Source organism: Polypterus senegalus, chromosome 6 (genome assembly GCF_016835505.1).
Source record: "Polypterus senegalus isolate Bchr_013 chromosome 6, ASM1683550v1, whole genome shotgun sequence".
NCBI classification, from domain to species: domain Eukaryota; kingdom Metazoa; phylum Chordata; class Cladistia; order Polypteriformes; family Polypteridae; genus Polypterus; species Polypterus senegalus.
Window position 1 is genome coordinate 18,303,049 of NC_053159.1, and position 22,698 is coordinate 18,325,746.

The window sequence follows — 22,698 nt, forward strand, 5'->3', positions numbered from 1 at the left end:
CAGCTTTAACAAGTGAAAGTGACATTTTAAATTCCAGCCGTATTCTTGTTGCATTTGGAGGCATATTATGGGTAAAATTAAATAAATAAATAAGCAACAAAAACATAGGTGACATATTAATTTATTTACGTGTACATTTCATGTTCTTTTTATTTATTGACACATCTCACAGTTATTTACTTATTTAACTTCATTCGAAATATTCCTCCATTGGAAAAGTGGCTCAAGTTAAACAAAAAAAACAAAAAAAAAAAGTGAAAAATGATATGTTATCTATAAGAGGCAAATCTAATAGATCGATTGGACTGGTTTTCTCAAGAAGATAATAAAGTAAGGCAAAGAGTGAGCACTTATCAGAAAAGAAAGTAAAAAGTGCAAACATCAAGCTGAGATTCTGCAGTATGGATTTACATTCTTGCTAACTGAAGGTGTGTTGATATTTTATCTACTGTGTCTTTTGTTCTCAGAACTACATGTTAAAAAATGTTAAATTTGCAGTAAATAAACTGATAGATATGGTTGCCAGAATTTTACCGTAAAAAATAAGGTGACAATATTTTTAGGACTACGGTATCTCGGCCATGGCAGCTTAAAACCTATTACTATAGGACATTTGGAAGTAAGGCATCGCGACACGCTAAAAATACTATAAGTATTTCTGATCAAGCACAGATGGAGAACTTAATAACAACTTAATATATGCACAAATGCATATATTACAGAGAACTGTATTTGTACCATGAGGGATATTTGCCATTTTACAGAAGTTAAATAAATATTTTAACAAACAAATGCACTCAAGAATTTCTCAAATTAAAGAAAACGTCTGATAAAAGAGCAGTTGCAGTCGCAATGAGGCACTATAAAGCTGTATTGCCATTAGTATAAAAGTGCCATTAGTGTTTCCTGACACACCTCTACTGAATAATTCGATGGCTGAAGGTCTTCATTGTTAGTGTGTCAGAGACAAGATGTGCAGCATTGTTCATAACGGCACACAGTTGTATCTTCATTCTCTCATTCGCTACTATCTCCAGAGGGTCGAGTGCATCCGATAACCGAGCCTGCCTTCTTAATCAGCTTGTTGATTCCGTGGGCCTCCCTTGAAGTGATGTTACTGGCTAAGAACAACTCAGTGTAGAAAATCGTTACTTGACAATGCTGAAGAATAGAACATGTAAAGAATGTTTCTACCCACCTGAAAGGAACACCTAAAAAAAAAATCAGCTCTACCCTCTGCCCTGTCCTTGACGTGGACCAACGCTGGAGCTAAACACTGAAATAAAAGGAAGGCTTTTGCTAATGTAGCTCAGTTGTAGTCAAACTGTGAGAAAGGAGCTGCGCATTTTAGACGTTAGAGGTCGCTGTCAGCCCGAGTAAAACACATTTCGGAATCAGTTTAAAAACAATCGTAGCTATTATTGCGCCAGTCATAGAATTGATCATCACAAGTTACATGACAAAGCCAACAAGCTTACATTTCAAAATAATAATATATACTAGAGCTGTTAATAACATGCTGCGTTATGTTTTAAATAGAAAGGAACGACTGTAGAGGAACAACCTCGAGATTGCATTGTAAAATGAGGGTTAATATAATTGTTATAGATGAATGAAATACAGTTTACTGTTACATTTAAACGACTGAAACGTAAGAGAGAAGAGATGAGTCTTTAAGTGGCGTTTGAAAGAGACCACCGCTGCCGCATCATGAACAAATTTTGGGATTAAATTCCAGATTGAAGGAGCTGCATAAGAACTGAAAAACGAGTCTTTGGAATTTTGAAAATCCCAGTGTCAGAGGGTCTTATTGTTCTGTTGTGTTGCTAAAATACAACTAACAGTTACAGGTCATCTGGGATTTCGAAATTAACAGCTTTATAAATCAGCAGGAGAGTTTTGGAAATTATCCAAGAGTAGTCAGTGTGGGGGGTTAGTCCAATGAGGAAAGATGTGCTTGTTTTGGTTGGTCAGTGCCAAATTTCTAGAAGAGATATTTTAAGGTTGTTGCAGTCAGTTGATGCTTTAAGCAAAAGCTCATTAAAAAGAGAACTGCAATAATCCACTGAGGTGATGAAGGTTTGACAAAGTATTTCTGTAGCAGTTGAGAAGAGGAGAAAAAAAGGTCTGACCCTGACATTGTTTCTTATCCATCCATCCATTATCCAGCCCGCTATATCCTAACTAAAGGGTCACGGCTTGTCTGTTTCTTATGCGTTTGATTTTCATTGGGCCATCTAAGGCTGGTATAAACTTAAGGCAGTTTCAATTAAGACCACTCTAGAAACTGCACTGGAAAATTGACAGCAGAAAATGGATGGATAGATAAGCAAAAAATATTTCAAGAGGGATTAAAGTTCTCAACACCATTAGAATAAGGTATAAATTCTAAAACATTCATGTCCTTATAAAATTAAAATAAATGTTTTAAAGATAACTGAAGTAGCTGTTTCTCGGTTTAAGATGACTAAATATATAGCATATTCATTCCTTTTCATTCTCAGTTATTTTTCTTTAGTGTTTAGGGAAACAAATCTATAATTTGTATGTGTCTGGGTTCCTTGTTATCATGCTGGGTGTGAAGAGACGCCGTGAGGGTTTCATTTTATTACTATACCTAAACCACAGTCTGCCTTTTCTCACTTCTTGCTTTTTCACTTTGCCAAAGGCTCATTGTGCAACGCTCAGTAAACATTCAATTAACGTTTTGGCTGTCACTCTCTCAAACTCTTTTCTTCAAACTAAAGCTTTTTCACTTTTTTTTCTGCAGTAGTCACCTGCTTCCTGAAAAATAGGTTCTCTTATCTTATCGTATAATTCTAGCTCAAAAACAAGCACACATCTTAGAACAAGTAGTGGAGGACAAACACTTAAATATTAAGGACAAGTATTAGTTAGCTTTTCTTTTAATGTAGTTTAACTTGGAACATGCAAGCAGAGAGTATATAATTAAGATTATTAATCAGAACAAGAGTCTCTGGTACAACAGTAACACAGACAAGTTAATTCTCTGTCAGAGAGGGCTTTTTGCTATTCACCTATGTATAGATGGTAGGCTTCAGAGAGAAGGTCAAAATGCTGAATGGCTTGATGACTTCCAACAAGACACTAGTCAAATGTCAAACCCATAAAGACAAAGAAGAGTACACCAGCAGGGCGTTTTTATATCTCAGCTAGGGATCTGGCTTCCCTGGCTGGTGATTCAAATATTTACTTTGTGCCTTTGTTTTACAAATTTCATTTATTTGTATGTGTTTCTCTTTCTTTTGTTTATGGTTTACAGTGTTCTTTATATTTTATATATCTGAAACTAAGTCTGTGTTATGTTTTATGTGTTTTGTAGGTGGTCCCCTAAGAGGTGGGGTCACCTGCCAATCACCACCAGGAACTACCCTCCGCCCTACTAATCCAGAGGGAACCCCACAATTCCAGACAGTTCAGTTGGAATGCACTTGGGAGTTTTGGTGAGTTTTTTGAGTTTCTAATGTGCTTATTGTAAACTATTGGATTTTTGACTTGTTTGCCCCATCTTTTAACTACTCTTTGGATGCTTGTTTTGAGACTTTGTTTACATGGAATCGCCTTGTTGTTTTTAAGCAATTCCATTTTGCGTCTTTGTGCTCTACTGAACTTCATTGGCATGGAACAGCATGTTTTCTGAAGAATAAATCTTTTACTTTATAAAGATTTTACAAGGCCTTCATTTGTCCAGCTGGGGTTTTTAACATGACTTCCCCCTCTAGTAGGCATACTTGCAAATACGTTTTGGTGATTAAGTGCTTTGGGACTACTGGATTGTAGCAGTTGTGGTAGGTGCCTCCTTTTTATCCGCTTACTTTATTTATTCAAAGCATTTACTGTACCAAACAAATGTTATGATTCCATACATTCCCCTTCTTCTCCTTTTCACTTTTACTATGTACTCAAAAATATTCCAGGACTGTGGTTGTCACTAAAGCTGAACATTTGAATAATTGTACCAATTTCTGGAGGGTACAGAGCCCTGAAGAACAAACCAACAGTATTTACTGATGACACTTAGCACTGGTAAGCGCAGGCTGCACTTGATGTGAGACATCTGCGATTTTTAATTGAACCTTTTTTTTCTTATATTTGTCTTCATAATCCTGGGTAACTAGCTGGCCCCCAAATATACACATTCTCTTTTGGTTCTCCTTTTTACAAATGCTATAAACAATACCCATTTCATTTACACATACACATAAAAGATAGGGGGTTGAAAGTGTAATAAAATAATTCTGCACCAGAAACTAAAATTTAGGGGTTAACTCTGGCGATACAATGTAACAAGGAGAAGAAAGATGTCTTAAGAACAGCTGAGACATGTCGCTTTGAGTTACTGCTAAACACAACGCTAAGGCTCCATCACTGTGGATGATGGGAGAGGGTGCAATATTTTAAACTCAAGGAGTCAAGGTTTTTGATTAATACTATGCATTCCACAAAATGTAGTTCTTACTTGTTACCTGCAGCTTGTTTGCTTCCAGTTTGTTTATGGAGCTGGATATCATTAGAGTAAGAGGAACATTAGGCTACAATGGCTGATAAGGCAAACATTGGATACAACCTAGATACTGAACAGCATAAAACTCTGTTGGATTCTGAAGGTCATACACAGTAGGAGAGCGCCATTCACCATTAAAGAGGAAAGACTTCATCCAGTTATGTGTGCGGAGACACACCCATATTTAGCAAGTCCCAGTCCAGTCATGAGATCAAGCATCCTATAAACAACTTTCGCATTAACAGGTTTTAAAAACTAAACAGAAAACAGCCTATGATTCATCTACCTTTTTTAATAAAAACAAGTTTATTTTCCTTTCTCTCTTTTGTTGCAACAAGAAACATGATTCCCGGGAAGAATACTAAAGCTCAAGTTACAGTATCTAAAAATTATGTGTCTGTTAGTCAATAGCTTTAACTAGTTAGCATTCTTTTTAAGAGTTCACACCAAACAAAGGGACTTACCATATTTTAGAGGAAAACATTAACAAAAATCACTGCATTTTAATTTAAAAAAAAAAAAAAACTGACTTGAATTAACACAAAATATGAGGGTATTGTTGCAAAAATTAAATACAATGGAGAAAGCCGTGGCATTTATTGAAACTCCAGTGTTTCGGGAAATAATTAGCATAAGCCACCAGCATGATTGCTACACATGTGAAAAAAATGAGCATGCTATGATTAATAGTAAAAAAGATACTATAGAAAATGTTATCTATCTATCCATCCATGTTTTTGATCCACTTATCCAGGTTAGTGTTGCAGTAAAGCTGGACCCTGATCCAGCAAACATAGGGCTCAAGGCAGGATCAATTCCAGTCCATTGCAGAGCCAGCACACATGTACCCACATGGGGAGAACATGGAAATTCCACACAGGGAGCAGCCAGGAAGGGAACCCGGGTAAAACCATACATTTTCAATCTATACTGTAAACTTTCAGTAGTATTCAAAAGCCTGGGCCTTCGAGATCCTTCCTGAAGTTTCTAAGAAAGACAATGTTAGTATAACCTCTCTGGGATACAAACTTTAACATCAATGTTTCTGTACATTTTACACTTCTAAGCTATGTACTTAATTTCACAGTTTAAAAATTATGTTTATTATTGTTACATGTGGTAAAGTTGTAAGTTTGTCCTCTGCTTTTTGGCGGAAATCACAACTTTGTAATATTTTGTGGAATTTATGGGAAAAATGTTTTATAAAGAATTCCCTTATGTTTAGAAGAGACAAGATCAAGAACTGCCACATGTACATCCAAAGCATTCTCACAGACTTTTCTATTCTAGATAGCCAGAAGGAGCGAGTGGACTGATTTCCCTTCCTTGTCTTTATTAAGGTACCAAAAGAGCTTCAGGCATCTCTTCATCATGAACTTTCCCAACAAACTAATATTTTACTGTATGTATGTAATTACACAGAGCAGGACATGTACACTCTAAAAACAAATGTTTTAGGTAAAAAAAATGTAAAACATTAGTTTGCAACTAGCTTTTTGAGTTATGTTAACTTCTGTTAAAATTAAGTAGGTTCAATGCATGTGAATCAGTAAGGTGAATTAGCTTTTCCTTCACATTAAAAAGTATTTATAGTTACCATGTACTTAATAATTAGCAGTAAAAAATGGTTTCAAAGTTAGCTATACAAAAAAATATGTAAAGGTGTTTTAGGTTACCATCCATCCATTTTCTAAACTCACTTACCTAGGGTAGAGTCATTGGGCAGCTGGAGTCTATCACAGCAAGCAACAGATGTGGCAAAAGCAACCACTGGGCAGGCTCCAGCCAATCACAGGGTGAACACAAACACAAATACTCTCACATGCACACACCAGGGCCAATTTAACAACGCCAGTTCACCTAACCTGCATGTTTATGGACTGTAGGACAAAACGCACAAGGACATGGCAGGGAATGATTACCCTGGTCTCCTTATTGTGAGGGTGCAGTGCTACCAACATGCTACTATGCTGCCCCTTTATGTACAGTATCATGTACTTAGTTTAACCACATAATTTGTTAGGATTTTTAAGTTAAATTGTAACATGAAGAGAAAATACATTTCTCAACTAACTGGATTAAGCTACCACAACATAATTTTTATTTTTAATCAGTGATTTAATGAAATGGAGCTCAAATTACTTACAATAGTAAGTTGAAGTAACTATTATTATGATTGTAAAGGCACAACTTATTAAATAATGTTTGCAGTTTAGAAAGTTGTAAATGCCATGTGGGATTGTCTAGCCTCCTAACCACGATTTAAGGTAACCCCTTGCCTGGAAGGGAGTCTAACATAATAGAATTGTTGGGAGAGATAGCCATTTTAGAATGCATACTCCCCCAACATGACAGAGGGCCTATGTCGCTGCTCCCATGTACCTGCCTGCAGGGTATGCTGGGAATTTTTAAAATATACAGATTACAGCTAGAAACCGAACATTAGCCAGACTTCGCTGCTGCCCATAATGAGCTGGATTCTGTCTCTGTCTTCTCCTTTAAGTCTAGGATTGGCTACAGCTCTGCCACTAGCTCTTCCCTTAAATCTAGAATTATCTGGGGGCTTTGTCATTAGCCCTACCCTTTGCCTGCAGTTTGCCCCAATCCCTTCCATCTATATATGTTGCTATGCAACACTTTATTATGTAGCAGTCACATCTTGAGAGGGTAAGAGAAATGAAAAGAAGGACGTCAGATTGTGGCAAAGCTTGAGGTTTGCTTTAGGTTACCTGAGAGACAGCCATCATTTAGAGCTTTAGCTTCTGATGCTTTTTTTTTTATTCTTTTTCACTTCTGCTTTGGCAATTTGGATCTGGATTTCAGAATGATCTACAGTTTATGGCATTCTGCCTGTTTTTTCTATGCTGTTTGTATTTCTGTATTTTTTTTAAATTTGTAGCTAAATGTCTTATTTTCTTTGTCATGCCATTCAATTTTCTAACCTGCTTAATCCAGACCAGAAACATTGGAGCGGCTGCAGGCTGTCCCAGCTAGCATAGGGCACAAGGCAGGAACAAATTCTCGACAAGAAGCCAACTCATCATAGTTCTCTTATTTTTGAATGACTATATGCTTTGTTTTGCTCACTCATTTTGGATAACAGACTTGTTTATTAATACCACTAAAATCACAATATTTTTTTTCAAGCTAGAATTCCTGTCAGCTTCTCCCAGTCTGTAGTGCTACCAAGATGAGCACCTCCAACTGAATTTGTTCAGCCATGCTGAATATGTGTCCACCATGTCAGGTTGTAGTGAGCCTGAGAGGTAATTTGCAATGGGAAATGCATATGTGAGTGCAGGTCTGTATTTGTGCATAAGTGTTCCTGTATCATGGAACGGCACAATTTCCATAGTTGGATCTTGAATTAGACCTAGTACTGCTGGGTTAGGCATATGGCTGTTCTGTTGTCTTCAGGTCATTGTCATGCTGAAAGGTGAACTGTCACCCCAGTCTAAGGTTACATGCACTCTGGAGCAAAATTTCTTCAAGAACCTCTCTGTATTAGGCTGTATTTATTCCCTAAATTCTGACCAGTCTCCCTGTCCCTGCCACTGAGAAGCATTCCCAAAGCAATAGCTGCCACCACCATGCTTCACCATAAGGTTGGTAATAGGTAAGTGATAAGAAATGCCAGGTCTATGCCAGTCATAGTGTTTGGAGTTCTGCCAAACAGTTCAATTTTTGTCTTTTTCCACATTCTCTCAGAGTCCTTTAAATACAGTTTGGAATGAGCGGCTTCTGTCTAGCCACTCTACCATAAACACCAGAGTGCTGTTGAGATGGCTGTCATTTCCAACAGGTTCTTTGTGTCTTTATGTACTTTTACTTCTCTCTTCAAGCTCCTCTGTCTTTATTCCTGTTTCCATCTGCATTCCAAAAACATGTATATCAGGTTACTATTAACTGACCAGGTTTGCGTGAATGAAATGCATATGTGTGCTTCTCATTTCACTGCTGATTTTCCAGTTTTCAAGCTCAACACAATCATGTAATGGAATAATGAGAAGAAGAACATAAGAAATTTGACAAACGAGAGGAGACCATTCTTGTTTGTTTAGCTAATAGCTAAGCTGGCCCAGTATCTCATACAGGAAGGTTGAAATGCTTCAACATGTCTTTTTTAGTTTGTTCTAGATTCCCACATGAAGATGTGCTTCTTGGCTTCATTCCTAAATGCACTTCCCCATAATTTACACTGGTGTCCTTGAATACATGACCCACCAGAAATTGAAAGAATTCTTCTTGATCTATGTTATCAATGCCTTTGAGGATTTTTAATTTCCTGGATTGGGCTCTATGTAGTCTCCTCTGGTTAAAACTAAACAGGTTTAATTTTCTGAGTCTGTCAGAACAGAACATGTCCTGAATTCCCAGGGTGCTTTTAGGTGCTCTTCTCTGCACAGCTTCAAGTGCAGCAAAGTCTTTTTTATAGCATACTGCCTAGAGCTGCACACAATACTCCACCTGCAGTTTGACATTGTATAGTCTAGGCATAATATGTAATACATAATATATTATATAGACTAAGCATAATATCCCTTGATTTATATTCAGTAGTTTTTGGCACATAATATTTTATTTGCCGTTTTCATTGCTTCTGCACATTGCTCAGATGATGAAAACATGTCTTCATAAGCGAGTAAATCTTTTTCAGTGGTTGCTTCCATCTTGTATTTACAGCTGACATTCCTTTCGTCCACATGTAGCCCTTTTAATTTTCTACATTAAACTGTATTTTGCAAGTGCTCACCAAGTTCTAAAGTATGTGTTTTTGATTTTTTTAAATTATTTTTGCCGCCTCCTTATTGTCTGCCATTCCTCTAATTTTAGTGTTATCTGCAAATTACACGTTTAGTAACTGCTAATCAATTTCATTGATATAAATCAGAAAAAGTAACAGTACAAGGGCAGTCCCCTGATTGACACCACTGATGAACTCACTTCATGTGGAGCATTGCCTTCTTATCTGTATGATGTGTCTCCTGCCTGTTAACCAACCTGAGATCTAATAATAATAATAGTATAGTTTCCCCCGATTGTTCAAAATTAAAATACAACAAGACAGTCTTGCTAGTCCAAGGTTTCTTGTGACATTTGCACTGATGCAATGTGCATGTGCACTGGGCGCCACATCCCAAAATGGTATGAGATACACAGTATCATCTGCTAAAATTCAAAAATAGGGTTGTTTAAATATTTCAGAAAAATAATTGCCGTGCATCTCCGTCTGCTCACCTGTACACGGATCAGCAGTATCAGATGTTTTCGTTAAATGATCCTTCGCTGTAATGACGCTCACTCAAGATGAGTTTCGATTGTGTATTCGATCATTTGAGCACCCGTCCAGACAGAGATGACTAAAGGCTTGTTATTGCCACGTATTGTATGATCGGCATAGCCTTATTTAGCTTTCCGATTGGCGTAGCCAAAGCCTAAAAGAGATTCACAAGCTTTCGAAAGATTTTAAGTAGGTCAAGCCAGATTAAAAACTGGAATTACAAAGTGTTACAGTTGGATACTTTAATAAGAAAACAATAAGAGTGCTGCAGGGCTAAATTGGGCGGGACGGCGAGTGGGCGTGTTGCTGAAAGGGCGGGCCCGCTGAGAGGCAGCTCTACGTGAGCGTTCGTCCAATGGCTGTCGGCAAAGTAAGGCGGAGTCCACCTGCGAACTGCTTTAAACGTTCGAAATCACAAAAGCAGTCTAGAAAGCAGAATTTGCTCCGGTTGTAAATCGTTTAAAGGGACTCAAAAAGTTTATTGGCGAAAAGCGGACGTCCAAAATGTTTCCACAGCGTACGGTTCGCCTTCAGTGTGGCCAAGCCTCTCAAGTCTTGCATGTCCTGGGTACTCAGCTGCGGGTCGACCTGAGCAGGTGAGCTGGCAGAGTGAGGAGGCGGAGGGCATCGCTAAAAAAGAAAAATAAGCAGTTGATATTTACATCTGTTCCGATCATTTCTCAATGGTTTTCCTAGAAGATGAATATATTATCATTCTTTAAGTTATACTGTGGGATGCATTTTGTTGTTTGTGTTTGCTTGCTTGTCAGACCGTCAACATGCATGATCTTCTTGAAAGTGTTAGCATTTGCCAAAAGCAAGTATATAGCATTGCAAACCAGTATGCAAACAAGATGTTAAGTATATGTGTATAGGGGTGCTTTCATTTCCTCTCATAATTTTTTGTTAGTGCTAGCTTCAAATGTGCGGCTCAATATGTTTTGTATTCATGTTAGTAATCTCTCTTTCGCATAATGATGCTTTATAATATTGATAACGTTGTGATTTGTGCTAGTACGGTAATGACGGTGATCAAGTGAGACATCGTGGAACATTTTTCAAAACACAATCTTAACGTTTTTTGTATTACTCTGTTCTTTTTTAGCAACACCATTTATAAAAGATAATATGCCTTCTAGGATTATTCATACGTCGTCCACAAGTCACGCATGCGTATTGTATATAAGTGTTATGTGTGAGCTTGTTGGTAGTGGTTTTGCAACGTTCTTCTAAAAGACAAAGCACGGTTGACGTTATTATTAGGTGCTTGAGGAACATCAGACCTTTGCATCATATATAAACATAAAAGAGCTGTAATGTGAGCGCTACAGCAAATGAATTACAGTCGCCTTAAGGCAACTTTTTTGTTGCTGTTGTAGAAGTTCACGGTCATACAATTAATAATTAACACTTTATAATGGCAGTTTTTGATATAATTGTTAGATTAAGGCAAGAATCGTTAAGGCCAGTTAAACAGTTCTTACAAGAACAGTCAGTTATGTTGTATTTTAATTTTGTTTTCTAAATTACTCTTTATAGCTGTGCTTGCATAATATACAGGTGGTTATGGTTTTGAACTTCAACCCATGAAGTTGTGGGTTCAAATCTCATTGGTAACATTGTACGTCCAAGAGCAAGTCACTTCATCTGCCAATGCCCCAATTGGAAAAACAAAAGAAATGTAAACAGTCATACCTAAAGTGTTGGGTAAAGGCGTCAGCCAAATATGCAAAGTGTAAATAACGTTCTCCAATTTGCCTAATCTATTTTTGGGTTTTGGGAAGTCTTTTGCTAAAGCACTGGGCTCAAGGCAGAAACTGGCTCTGCAGCCAGTCCATTACAGTAAAATAAACAAACACTAGAAATTTTGTGTATCCATTCATTTACTGAGACAACATTATTAAATGGTGTAATATTTTGTGCTTCCATACAATACAGGTGGAGCTGAATGTTTCACAGAATATTGCTTGTGAGTAGCAGCATTTCTCAAATCTAATAATGCTGATCCTTTCTGGCTGCTGGTTTTCATTTTCACACATTGACTCAAGGTGACATGCTGCCTTTTAATAATTTGGCTTTCCAACAGATGTTTTTTCTGTTATGCTCATACAATTTAGCTTCAGGACACTTGGTGGTTCTAGTGTCACAAAATGTTTTCAATGGTGGTAAACACCATTTTAATTCCGTTATATTGTTTTCTAAATATTGTTCACAACACCCCAAAGATGTGTGTCTGAGATTAAATGATTACAGATGCATGAAGATGCCCAGCAATGGAGTAGTGCCCTTCGCAGCGCTGGTTCCTGCTAGATGTAGTCCTTTCCTAACCCTTTTTATTTTGGTTTATTTGAAATAAAATTAAATCAAAAGATCATAGCTCATTTGAGCAGAATATTTGTGTTTAAGGATTAATGCATATTTAAGCAGTGTTGCCTACTTGTGGCTAAGGCTTTGGACTCTAGAGCAAGATGTTGAATATTCAGCCCATTAATTTACTATGATGTAATAATTAAGTAATTTAAAAATACTTAAAAGATAGAGTTATTTAAACAATTGCACAGATATGTAGAAAAGTTTTGTAATGGTATTTACTTTTTTCAATAATTTTGGAGTTGCTTTAAAAGTAATATTCTTTTTATGTGTGAACAATTTGTAGATTTACCAGTCATCAGCTGACAGAAGACTGGTCTTCAAGGATAATTTGTAGCAAGTCATGAAGAAATAAAAAATATCAAATGTCTCTCTCTCAGGTTGTTGATTGAGCTGGCGTCTTAGGGATCTATTGCATTTAATTTAAGTAGTCTTTTGTAAATGCTAAATTAATAAGAATAAACCAACTGGTTTGGATGAATTTCATGGCCTTTTCATAGGATCAAAAATATTTGATAAGATTTGAGATGCAAAGCTGCCTCTCTGCAAGAAATGTTATATAATGGATAGGGAAGAAATATGAATTACCAGAAAGAAGAAGTTATGCTGTACCACTCAAATTGTCTTACCATTACTAGAAAGTACAAAGCCTGTTCTTTTATAAGCTGTAAGATGACAGCTATCTCCAGATATGCTTGTTTGTATGTATATAATATAATTGTATAGGATTTCACTGTATTGAGTTTCCAGGATATAAATGAAAAAATGGAAAATTGCCCTTCAGGGGAATCAGGAGTCACCCCATTCTTCTAAATAATTTGAAGTGTTTTCAATTATAAAGCTGCCTTCAGCAATCCATTCATTTTATTATTTCAAGGTATGTCCTCCCTCTCTTCAAGAAGTTCTTTAGTCAGGAATGGGTAAAAATGTGAGTTTAATCTTAAGAAGGGCTTGGCAGATTCCTGAGTGAGTGCTTAGAAAAAAGGAATTGAATCCTAAGGGGACACTGTTTGAAGCTGATTCAAAGCCCCCCTCACTTTGCCTTTCAGCCTCCTGAAGATTTTATTTTTTTGAGCTCACACACCTGCATAGTACTAAATGAGATTGATATTTTCTTGTATTATGGTATGTTTGACAAGTGCCACTTAAAATAAATAATGACTTTGGAGGAAAGTGGTCTTTTTGGTGAAGCTGCTGTCACCATTCTGTAGACTTCCGCTCAAGATACATTTTCTAGGTGATAAGAAGCTTAGAATTGACACGTTCTTTTATGTGTTTGTGTTTGTTGTTATTCTTTGTATGTGTTTATTATAAACCATATAATTTGAGTAACTATGTAATTGTGTGCTACTTTATACTGAACTTCTCAGATCTCAGACTTTAATATCTTTGTGTTTTGTGAAAGTGTAGCTGGATACTTTACAATCTCATTTATATCCTGTTACTCAGATTTTACCTTCAAGTGCTTGTTATAGTCTAACTTAACATTTCAGTTGTATAAGAAAAGAATAGTTTCACATTTGTAAGGCAATAAATACAGGGAGATTAAAAGTAAGGTGTTTTTTTTTTTTTTCTTTCTATGAATTGTCCTTGTCTTTTTATATACTTAAAGCAACTGTGACACATTTAGCTTAAATAATAGAATAATGCAGTATATTGAAAAATAAGGATTATGTAAACTACTTGAATGGTCATACTTTATGCAAGTCTGAATAAAAGGCAAAATAAATTATAGCAAAGGTGAAATTTTGAGGATGTTTTACTTTTTCAAAGGAACAGTCGAGTACAAATTTCTAATGGCTCAGGGTGAGGAAGATTGGCTGCCTTCTTAGTCCACAGCTATTGTGTGACTTTAGTCTCAAATTTAATATAAATCTCTGAGTGGGATAGTAGGTAATTGCTTTCTAGTTATGCAGTTATCTGTGATACTTCATGCATAGAAATAGTTGATCATGCATTTATCTGTTTGCTAGCTATTAAGAGTTTAAGTTTATCTTGGCCGAGATAAAATATTTCGAAGTACTCCAGCTTTCTATGTGATGCTAGGCATTCTGTGGATTGTATTTGTTGTCTTGGATCCAGTTTCCATGACTGAACTCTGAGCAGTCTTGACCTGACCCAAGGTACTTTGCTGTAAGCCTGAAGAAATATGTTGTCTGTCTATCGTGACGTGTCTTTTGAGGCTGTTTGCCCTTTGTTTTGTAGCTTTTTGAGTTCTTGAAGGGTCCAACTAATGGATGCTCTACATTGTAGCAGTATAGTGCTAGAATTTACTTCTTAAATCAGAGCCTTATGGGAGCTGGGAAGCATACACAATTTGTCTGTATGCTTCCCTTTGTTAAGAAAGGACTGTGTGTCATGCACCGACTGACCATGCCTTTCACTCACACAGTGACTTCCAGATGTTGGCTTTCGTGCCATTGTGAAGAGAACAAAGTAGAAAGCTGCTCTGTCACTTTTGTCTGTCAGAGCAAGCTAAAATGGGAATACAAACAGTTTAAGGACACATGTAAAGTGATAGATACTTTATTAATCCCAAGGGGAAATTCACAAGTGGAACAATAAGGAGCAATGTAAAAATAAAAATATTTCAGTTTGTAATTTCAGTAGTCAAAAACAGACAGGAGATTGAAACACTTGATTGAAATATTTAATTAAAAAACTAAGCAATAGAGTCAAGAACAATAAACAGAAGACGCATGGAGAATCGTTTTCAAAGAAGAAGCACGTTCAAGCATTGAACTATGGAACTGCTAATTTTTTTATATGTACTTTAAGGCACATTTTCATTATTGCTCTGTAATTGGACCTGCCAGTTAAAAGAAACACATTGACAAGGAACTTTCAAAAAGCATGTGAAAAGAGCTTCTGGAATGGAGGCCATGCCAACACCTGACAAGGATGTGCTCTCACCCCCCAAGCAGCCAATAGTTCATATTCTGGGGATTTTTGGAGCCTACTACTTTGAATGTCATAGATGCTTGAGTATTCCCATCAGACTTGCCAGAAGGTTATTTTAGGTTTAGAATGTATAATTGACTGTTCTTCTGGGTGTCTTTTGCCTGGCAACATTTGGAAAGATGTCATCTTATTCTAACCCTGTTCTTGTCAAAAGGAGAGCAGCCGAGTTGCCAGATGTTAGTATTAAAAAAATATATAGATCGATATAGAGCTTATACAGGCCAAGCAGCTAATGGTATTCATTATCTTTTAGTGTTGTCTTTAGCACAGTTTACAGCTTTGTAGGCCTTTCCTGTTTTGCTGCAAGTAAAACAAGTAAAAAAGGGGTAGTGCTTATTTTTTTTTTTATTAGTCACCATTGTGACAATTACAGAGTTAGGCGTGCCTCATAAACCACAATGACATGTTAAATCAAAGTTTCAGGAATTTTAGATATATTCTTAAAAGTGATGAAAAGTAAACTATGTTGTATCTAACTCACTAATAAATAACATTTTGATCCTCTTCAGAATGCTTTTTCAAACAACCTGACCAAGTGTTTTTTTTTTTCTCTCAACCATCACCGTGTAATCCTTTGTCTATTGGTTTGCTTCATTTTTGACCTTTGCTCCTCAGTTATGCTTATAATTACCATTAATATAAAATATTCATATATGTCAGAGGTGACATAGGTGTGTTCTTTTTGAACAATACAATATTTCCCCACTTCTCATTAAGTTCATCCTGTTTGCTTTTAAGGTGTGCTCCTCATGGTACTAAGTTTTTCAAAGCCCAATGGACAGATGTGTTGGACTGCAGAATTTCTCCTGGTGTCACAGGTCCAGGCGAGTGGCCATTAGCAAAAATGACCAGCATGCTTGTGAGTGTGGGTGCACCAAGCAAGGAGGCCAGTGATGCAAAGGTGATCTTACTCTTGTCTTGCTCCTTTTAATTTATTTATTTTGATGTCTGTTGCACAAACAACTAACCCATACCTCTTGGAATGACTTTATCAGGATTTAGACAGTAACGTGAATTACAGAGGAAATTTAGCTTTTTAATACTAGATGTTCTTTAAATATATGTATTGGGCAAAAATGCACAGTGGTTAGCAAAGTGTAATTCTCAATTATGTTAGAATTGGTTAAGTGCTTGTGGCATTTTGGCTGGGGGGGGTTAGATTCTTGAAGTTGTACAGACTTGCTTGTGTATGCTGCTTTGTACAGGGGTAATGCATATTGCCCTTAAACATTAATTCAGTTTAGACAGTTGATGATGCTCTTGTGTCGGTGTGTTCTCTACTGGTCACAATCTACTGTCTAAGTGAATGTATGGGTATGGGGTCCTCTTAAGTAAGCCTATTTCCCAGTGCTGTTTTTTCCCCCCAAGAATATATTAACATGTGTCAGACACATAATTGTTTTTGTGTGATAGTAAACAGGTATAGTATCCGGTGGTTAGCATTCAAAACTTATAAATCAAAATTGCTCAGACTTGTGTTTTCAAAAAACTGTTCAATCAATTGCAAATGAACCTTACTAATGTTGGTGCTTGCTGTCATAGGGAAGTTTTTTTACATAAAAGCCTCTTAAACAGACAAGTACAACTCTTTTAAAAACTGAACAATCTTCAAAACTTATAGGGCGCCACATGGACATATTTTGGGATAGCAGTAAGTATTCTCAAGTGTTATCTTTCCTTGAAGTTGAACTCTACAACTTCATCTAGAGGTCTGCAAGCCCCACATATGGTCCAAAGTGAGTATTCATAACATCACGATTGCTGCAGCAAATGAAAGGTCTGAAATATAAAACCCATTTAACATCAAAACAAATTTATAGTTCTGAAATAGTTTACTGTAGTCAGAATTTAGACTTTGGCCTCATTGGAGTATTATACTCACAAATTTTATTAAACTGAGGCAATGTCACAAGGGAGCTGGGTCAAAAAACTTCTTTAGTACTGTTTGAAGACTGACCAATAACTGCAGGAAATATCTGTCCACAGGTATTACTTCTAAAGGAAACCTAGATGATGAATCCAGTGGGTCAGTTGTTCTTTCACAGAAAAAAACTGGATACTACATACATTTCTTTGAATAAATAAATCAAAAGTTCGGCTTATTTGCTTACTTGGAATACATTTTCTATAAAAATAGGATTGCGTGAAATGGTCTAACATAGACCTTAATCCATAATTTTTGCAAAGAATTAGACAGGACAGACCAAAGTTTTTTTTTTTGGTTTTTTTTAAACACATTGCTGTGTATGCTTGTGGTGCAGCATAAATTAATTAATATTTGTTTTATGCTATTAAGACTCTGGCAACCATCACAAATGGATGAAGCCATACTCTGTGTATATCGTTTCAACAGGGACATCTTGTAGCTATAGTAACACTATAGTGCCAGCAAAACAGTGACTGTTACACAGAGAAGCTTCTTAATCCCAGAGCTCAAGCTATTTGTGTTGCAATATTAAAGAATTTCTTTATTGGGTATTGATTCCATAGATTCCTAAATTTGTCAAATGCAAGCTTGGAGACATAGTAATTTTTTTTATAATATTTGTCTGTCATTAACCAGCATTTGCTAGAAGAAATTGCAATAGTTCATAATTTCTAGAATAACCAATAGTGCTGTAATATCAGTCTGTCCATATTTTCAAACAGTCAATTGGGTGTATACAGTATATGTTAGCCCTCATTTACGAGACATTTTATAGGGCCCTTATTGTCATGTGCACAGAGTACAGTGAAATTTTTACTTGCATGTACAAATTGGCAGTCAACATATTGCCACTCCAAAGCTCCATGATTAAATGCCTTCCCTCAATGTCTGTCTTTCTTAACTAAAATATCTACTTTACTTCCAAACATCTTTCTCTTCTAAAAAAATCTTACTTAGAAGTGAATCCAGTAGTATGCAATAGCAAAAGACAAGTTTATTTTTATATTTATTAAGCTAGGAAGCTGTAAGCCATGAAATTGGAATAAACTATGGTAGAATGAATGCTTCTATAGCAATAGAGCCAGTGTAGATTTCCTACACTGTCTTAAAAGATGTACCAAGGATTCCGTGAGACAAATATTTTGCAGACGAGTCAGATGGAAGAGGACAGAGCTTGCGAGGAGTGCAGCATAGGTGGCAGAAGAAACAAAGCTAAGGACTGAGAGTATTGTGGTGGTTGGTGTTGTGTGTGTGTGTGTGTGTGTGAAGAAAAGAAGAATAAAAGTGTGCTTTTAGGATATCTGGCTGTCTCGGTGTCTGTCAGTGTCCGAGCTATCTTCGTGTCTCTGCCCCTCGCGTTGTAAACGGGGTGGGCTGAACGCGCGCTAAGGAGATGTAGATGGATCAGCTGCTGGCTTGTTGCTCTGCACATTGATCATTTAAAAGCCTGTACAGCAGCTGTCCTTTTGTCTCACTGTCTTGTCTCGCAGGATGTCAAAGTGTCTTCTGAGAAGATCACATCTCAACCCAAGATTTTATATATACTGTGTATATGTGTGTGTGTGTGTGTATATATATATATATATATATATATATATATATATTCCTCAGAATTCTACACACAACACCCCATAATGACAACATGAAAAAGTTTACTTGAGGTTTTTGAAAATTTATTAAAAACAAAAAAACTGAGAAATCACATGTACATAAGTATTTACAGCCTTTGCTCAATACTATGTCGATGCACCTTTGGCAGCAATTACAGCCTCAAGTCTTTTTGAATATGATGCCACAAGCTTGGCACACCTATCCTTGGCCAGTTTCGCCCATTCCTCTTTGCAGCACCTCTCAAGCTCTATCAGGTTGGATGGGAAGCGTCGGTGCACAGCGATTTTAAGATCTCTCAAGCGATGTTCAATCGGATTCAAGTCTGGGCTCTGGCTGGGCTACTCAAGGACATTCACAGAGTTGTCCTGTAGCCACTCCTTTGATATCTTGGCTGTGTGCTTAGGGTCGTTGTCCTGCTGAAAGATGAATCGTCGCCCCAGTCTGAGATCAAGAGCGCTCTGGAGCAGGTTTTCATCCAGGATGTCTCTGTACATTGCTGCAGTCATCTTTCCCATTATCCTGACTAGTCTCCCAGTTTCTGCCGCTGAAAAACATCCCCACAGCATGATGCTGCCACCACCATGATTCACTGTAGGGATGGTATTGGCCTGGTGATGAGTGGTGCCTGGTTTCCTCCAAACGTGATGCCTGGCATTCACACCAAAGAGATCAATCTTTGTCTCATCAGACCAGAGAATTTTGTTTCTCATGGTCTGAGAGTCCTTCAGGTGCCTTTTGGCAAACTCCAGGCGGGCTGCCATATGCCTTTTACTAAGGAGTGGCTTCCGTCTGGCCACTGTACCATAAAGGCCTGATTGGTGGATTGCTGCAGAGATGGTTGTCCTTCTGGACGGTTCTCCTCTCTCCACAGAGGACCTCTGGAGCTCTGACAGAGTGACCATCAGGTTCTTGGTCACCTCCCAGACTAAGGCCCTTCTTCCCCAATCGCTCAGTTTAGATGGCCTGCCAGCTCTAGGAAGAGTCCTGGTGGTTTTGAACTTCTTCCACTTATGGATGATGGAGGCTACTGTGCTCATTGGGACCTTCAAAGCAGCAGAAATTTTTCTGTAACCTTCCCCAGATTTGAGCCTAGAGACAATCCTGTCTCAGAGGTCTACAGACAATTCCTTTGACTTCATGCTTGGTTTGTGCTCTGACATGAACTGTCAACTGTGGGACCTTCTCTAGACAGGTGTGTGCCTTTCCAAATCATGTCACATCAACTGAATTTACCATAGGTGGACTCCAATTAAGCTGCAGAAACATCTCAAGGATGATGAGGGGAAACAGAATGCACCTGAGCTCAGGTTTTGAGCTTCATGGCAAAGGCTGTGAATACTTATGTATATGTGCTTTCTCAATTTTTTTATTTTAATTATTTTGCAAAAATCTAAAACTTTTTTCAGGTTGTCATTATGGGGTGTTGTGTGTAGAATTCTAAATTTAATCCATTTTGGAATAACGCTGTAACATAACAAAATGTGGAAAAAGTGATGCGCTGTGAATACTTTGTCTGTATGTATGTATGTTTATATCTGAATGTGGCCAAGTCCCTTAATTTGTCTGTACTCCAATTGCAAAAAACACGTCTGCAGTTGTATTTTAGATTTGTACTGATAAAGTGCCTTGACACATTAGTCAAAAACCAAAAACTTGCTATTTTAAATAAAAAAATGTTTGATATTTTGCTAGTTACTTTTCCTTGTTAGGATATAGCGGGTTGGATAATGGATGGATTGATGGACTTTTCCTTGTATTTTCTGACTTGGCTGAGCATTACAGAAATTTGCATGGCAAGAAATGCTGCATTGTGATTGTGAAGAAGATGAAAGTCGCAGGTATCATAGGGCTATTTCTGAATGTTGGGTGAGAACCATTAGAGTCAAAAGAATATGATGGTGGCTGATGTTGCACACTAATAGTGAGTCAATGAGCAACATTTATTACTATACTACTATAATTCATTCAAGAAGAAAGGTGTTGGGAGGTATGCTGTATTTTTAATCACCTAATAACTAACTTTGCAAGTAGCTTATAATGATTAATTAAATAAAAAAATTACATACATTATGTTTAAAAATATCTGTAAACATATTAGTATTCAGTTGTAGTAATTATTGGTAGGTTATAGTAAGTCTGAGCAATTATACTATCTTTTCTTCCTGTGCCAACAGGTTTCTGTTTCTTATTTTGGCACTAGTAAAGAAGAGTTGGGGAAAGCTATTTTGCACATAACATCCATTGGTAAGTTTAACCATGCTGTGCAACAAATAGATTATTGCTGACTAGATTTCACTTGAATAGGAGACTCCTGGTATCTGTAGAGCAACAAATCTGCACCTTGCTGACTCTGAAATTTATGGCTGTTTAAAATGTCTCTCTCTCTCTCTCTCTCTCTCTCTCATTAAAAAAAAAAAAATCTTGAAAGGAGATGATACATGATCTTCTTGGAAGACAATTTGACATCCCGTGAGAGACACTTTAACATCACGTGAGACAAGGTAGTGAGATAAAAGGACAGCTACTGTACAGACTTTTAAATGATCGACACACAGCGCGACAAGCAGAACACACAGCTTGGTAGCAGAAAGACAGCAGCTTATCAGACCGTATTCCCTCAGCGTGCGTTCAGCCCACACAATCACCACCACCCCCACCCCCACCCCCACCCCCACCCCTCTTGACAACGAGAGCGGCAGAGACACAGTGGCTGGAGTGTAGTGTGCCGAGTGGATTGGCTAGTAGCACATATTGCTGAAAAATCTAATACTGGCCATGATAGAAAGGTGTCAAAACACACAGTGCAGTAATCCACTTTTACATATACAAAAACTGAAGATGTAGATAAGCAGCAGTGAGGTGCCTGAGCAAGTGCAAAGGTACAAATGCAAAGGTACATTTCTGTTGTCAGAGACTGAAACTGTACTCCATGTATTATTAGTATTGAACATTTCCCATCTTCCCCACCCAACACTTTTTTCTTTGCTCAAGGTTATGACAGATGCAAGACAGTAGAACAGGTAACAGAATGCAGTATTCATGTTACGTGTAAGCTGCAGGGCTCCTCTCAAAGTACATCAGATGGCCAAGTTAAAGATATATTATTTATTTATTTAATGTATTTATTTATTTTAATTAAGTGATTAATGGTGCCTTTTCATTTGTTAGCTTTTTTTCTGCTGCAAGACGTAAAACCTGTTAGAGCACCAACATTAATAATAATACATTAATAAATAAATGAAAATCCTTTAACTAGGTAACGTTTAAAGTGTAGGTGTAGTTTGCCTAGTAGGGACTGGCAGGTTTACATTGATTTGGAAAGTAGTTAGGTTAGGTAAAGAGAACTTTTTGTAACATACTTTGTCACTTGGTACAAATGTATTCTCATTTTTAAAACTTGAGAGGTAGAGACTGGTCATGTTGTAAGTTGTATGTAACAAAAAGTGCCATTCATAGTTTCAAGAATCTGTAGACAGACTTTCTTGGAATGATTCTCTTAACAAACATCTTCTGTTCGTAAAAATCCTGGCAGATATGTTCTCACCACTGTCAGACCAATATTCTGTCTTTTTTTTCTCTTTCTGTCTTTCAGGTATCCTTCTCATCAGCCAGGCTTTCCAATCCACATACTGTAACAATTCAGCCAACTGTGGACTAGAAGCAAATTCTTTACTTTGCTAATAGTTGTCTCTTTTGCAGGAATCTCTTTAGATGTTGATGCAGATCGAGATGGTGTGGTGGAAAAGAATAACCCAAATAAGGTGTGTGTGTTTTCTAATGTAAATCCTGCCAGAAATTTGCTCAACTGGATGTACAGCCTAGAGTAGTAGATGTACTGTAATTTACATAGTGTACACAGGCTGAACAAACATTGGCTTGATACTGAAAACATAATGTTGAATCACTAAGATCAGTTTTGAATTAAAACTTAAATCTGAAAATACCCTTTATTTCTTCTTGCTGCTTCAAATAATTGCACCTTGCAGGAATAACAATGATTTTATATAAGCATAAAGTATTGTC

The 22,698-nt window shown here is 37.1% G+C and overlaps 1 protein-coding gene across 2 annotated transcripts in view; it reads left to right on the forward strand.

The window, feature by feature from the left end:
• The first annotated feature begins 10,188 nt into the window (after window positions 1-10,188).
• Window positions 10,189-22,698, forward strand: part of padi2 (peptidyl arginine deiminase, type II) — a 41,539-nt gene continuing 29,029 nt past the window's right edge. The window contains exons 1-5 of one of the 2 annotated variants that reach the window (XM_039755454.1): window positions 10,337-10,402; window positions 11,745-11,775; window positions 15,876-16,038; window positions 20,850-20,919; window positions 22,375-22,436. In XM_039755454.1, the coding sequence (XP_039611388.1) occupies window positions 15,982-16,038; window positions 20,850-20,919; window positions 22,375-22,436 (189 nt within the window). In that variant the 5' untranslated portion in view covers window positions 10,337-10,402; window positions 11,745-11,775; window positions 15,876-15,981. Of the gene's footprint in view, window positions 10,403-11,744; window positions 11,776-15,875; window positions 16,039-20,849; window positions 20,920-22,374; window positions 22,437-22,698 lie in introns of both variants that reach the window. The other variant, XM_039755453.1, reaches the window with a different exon arrangement.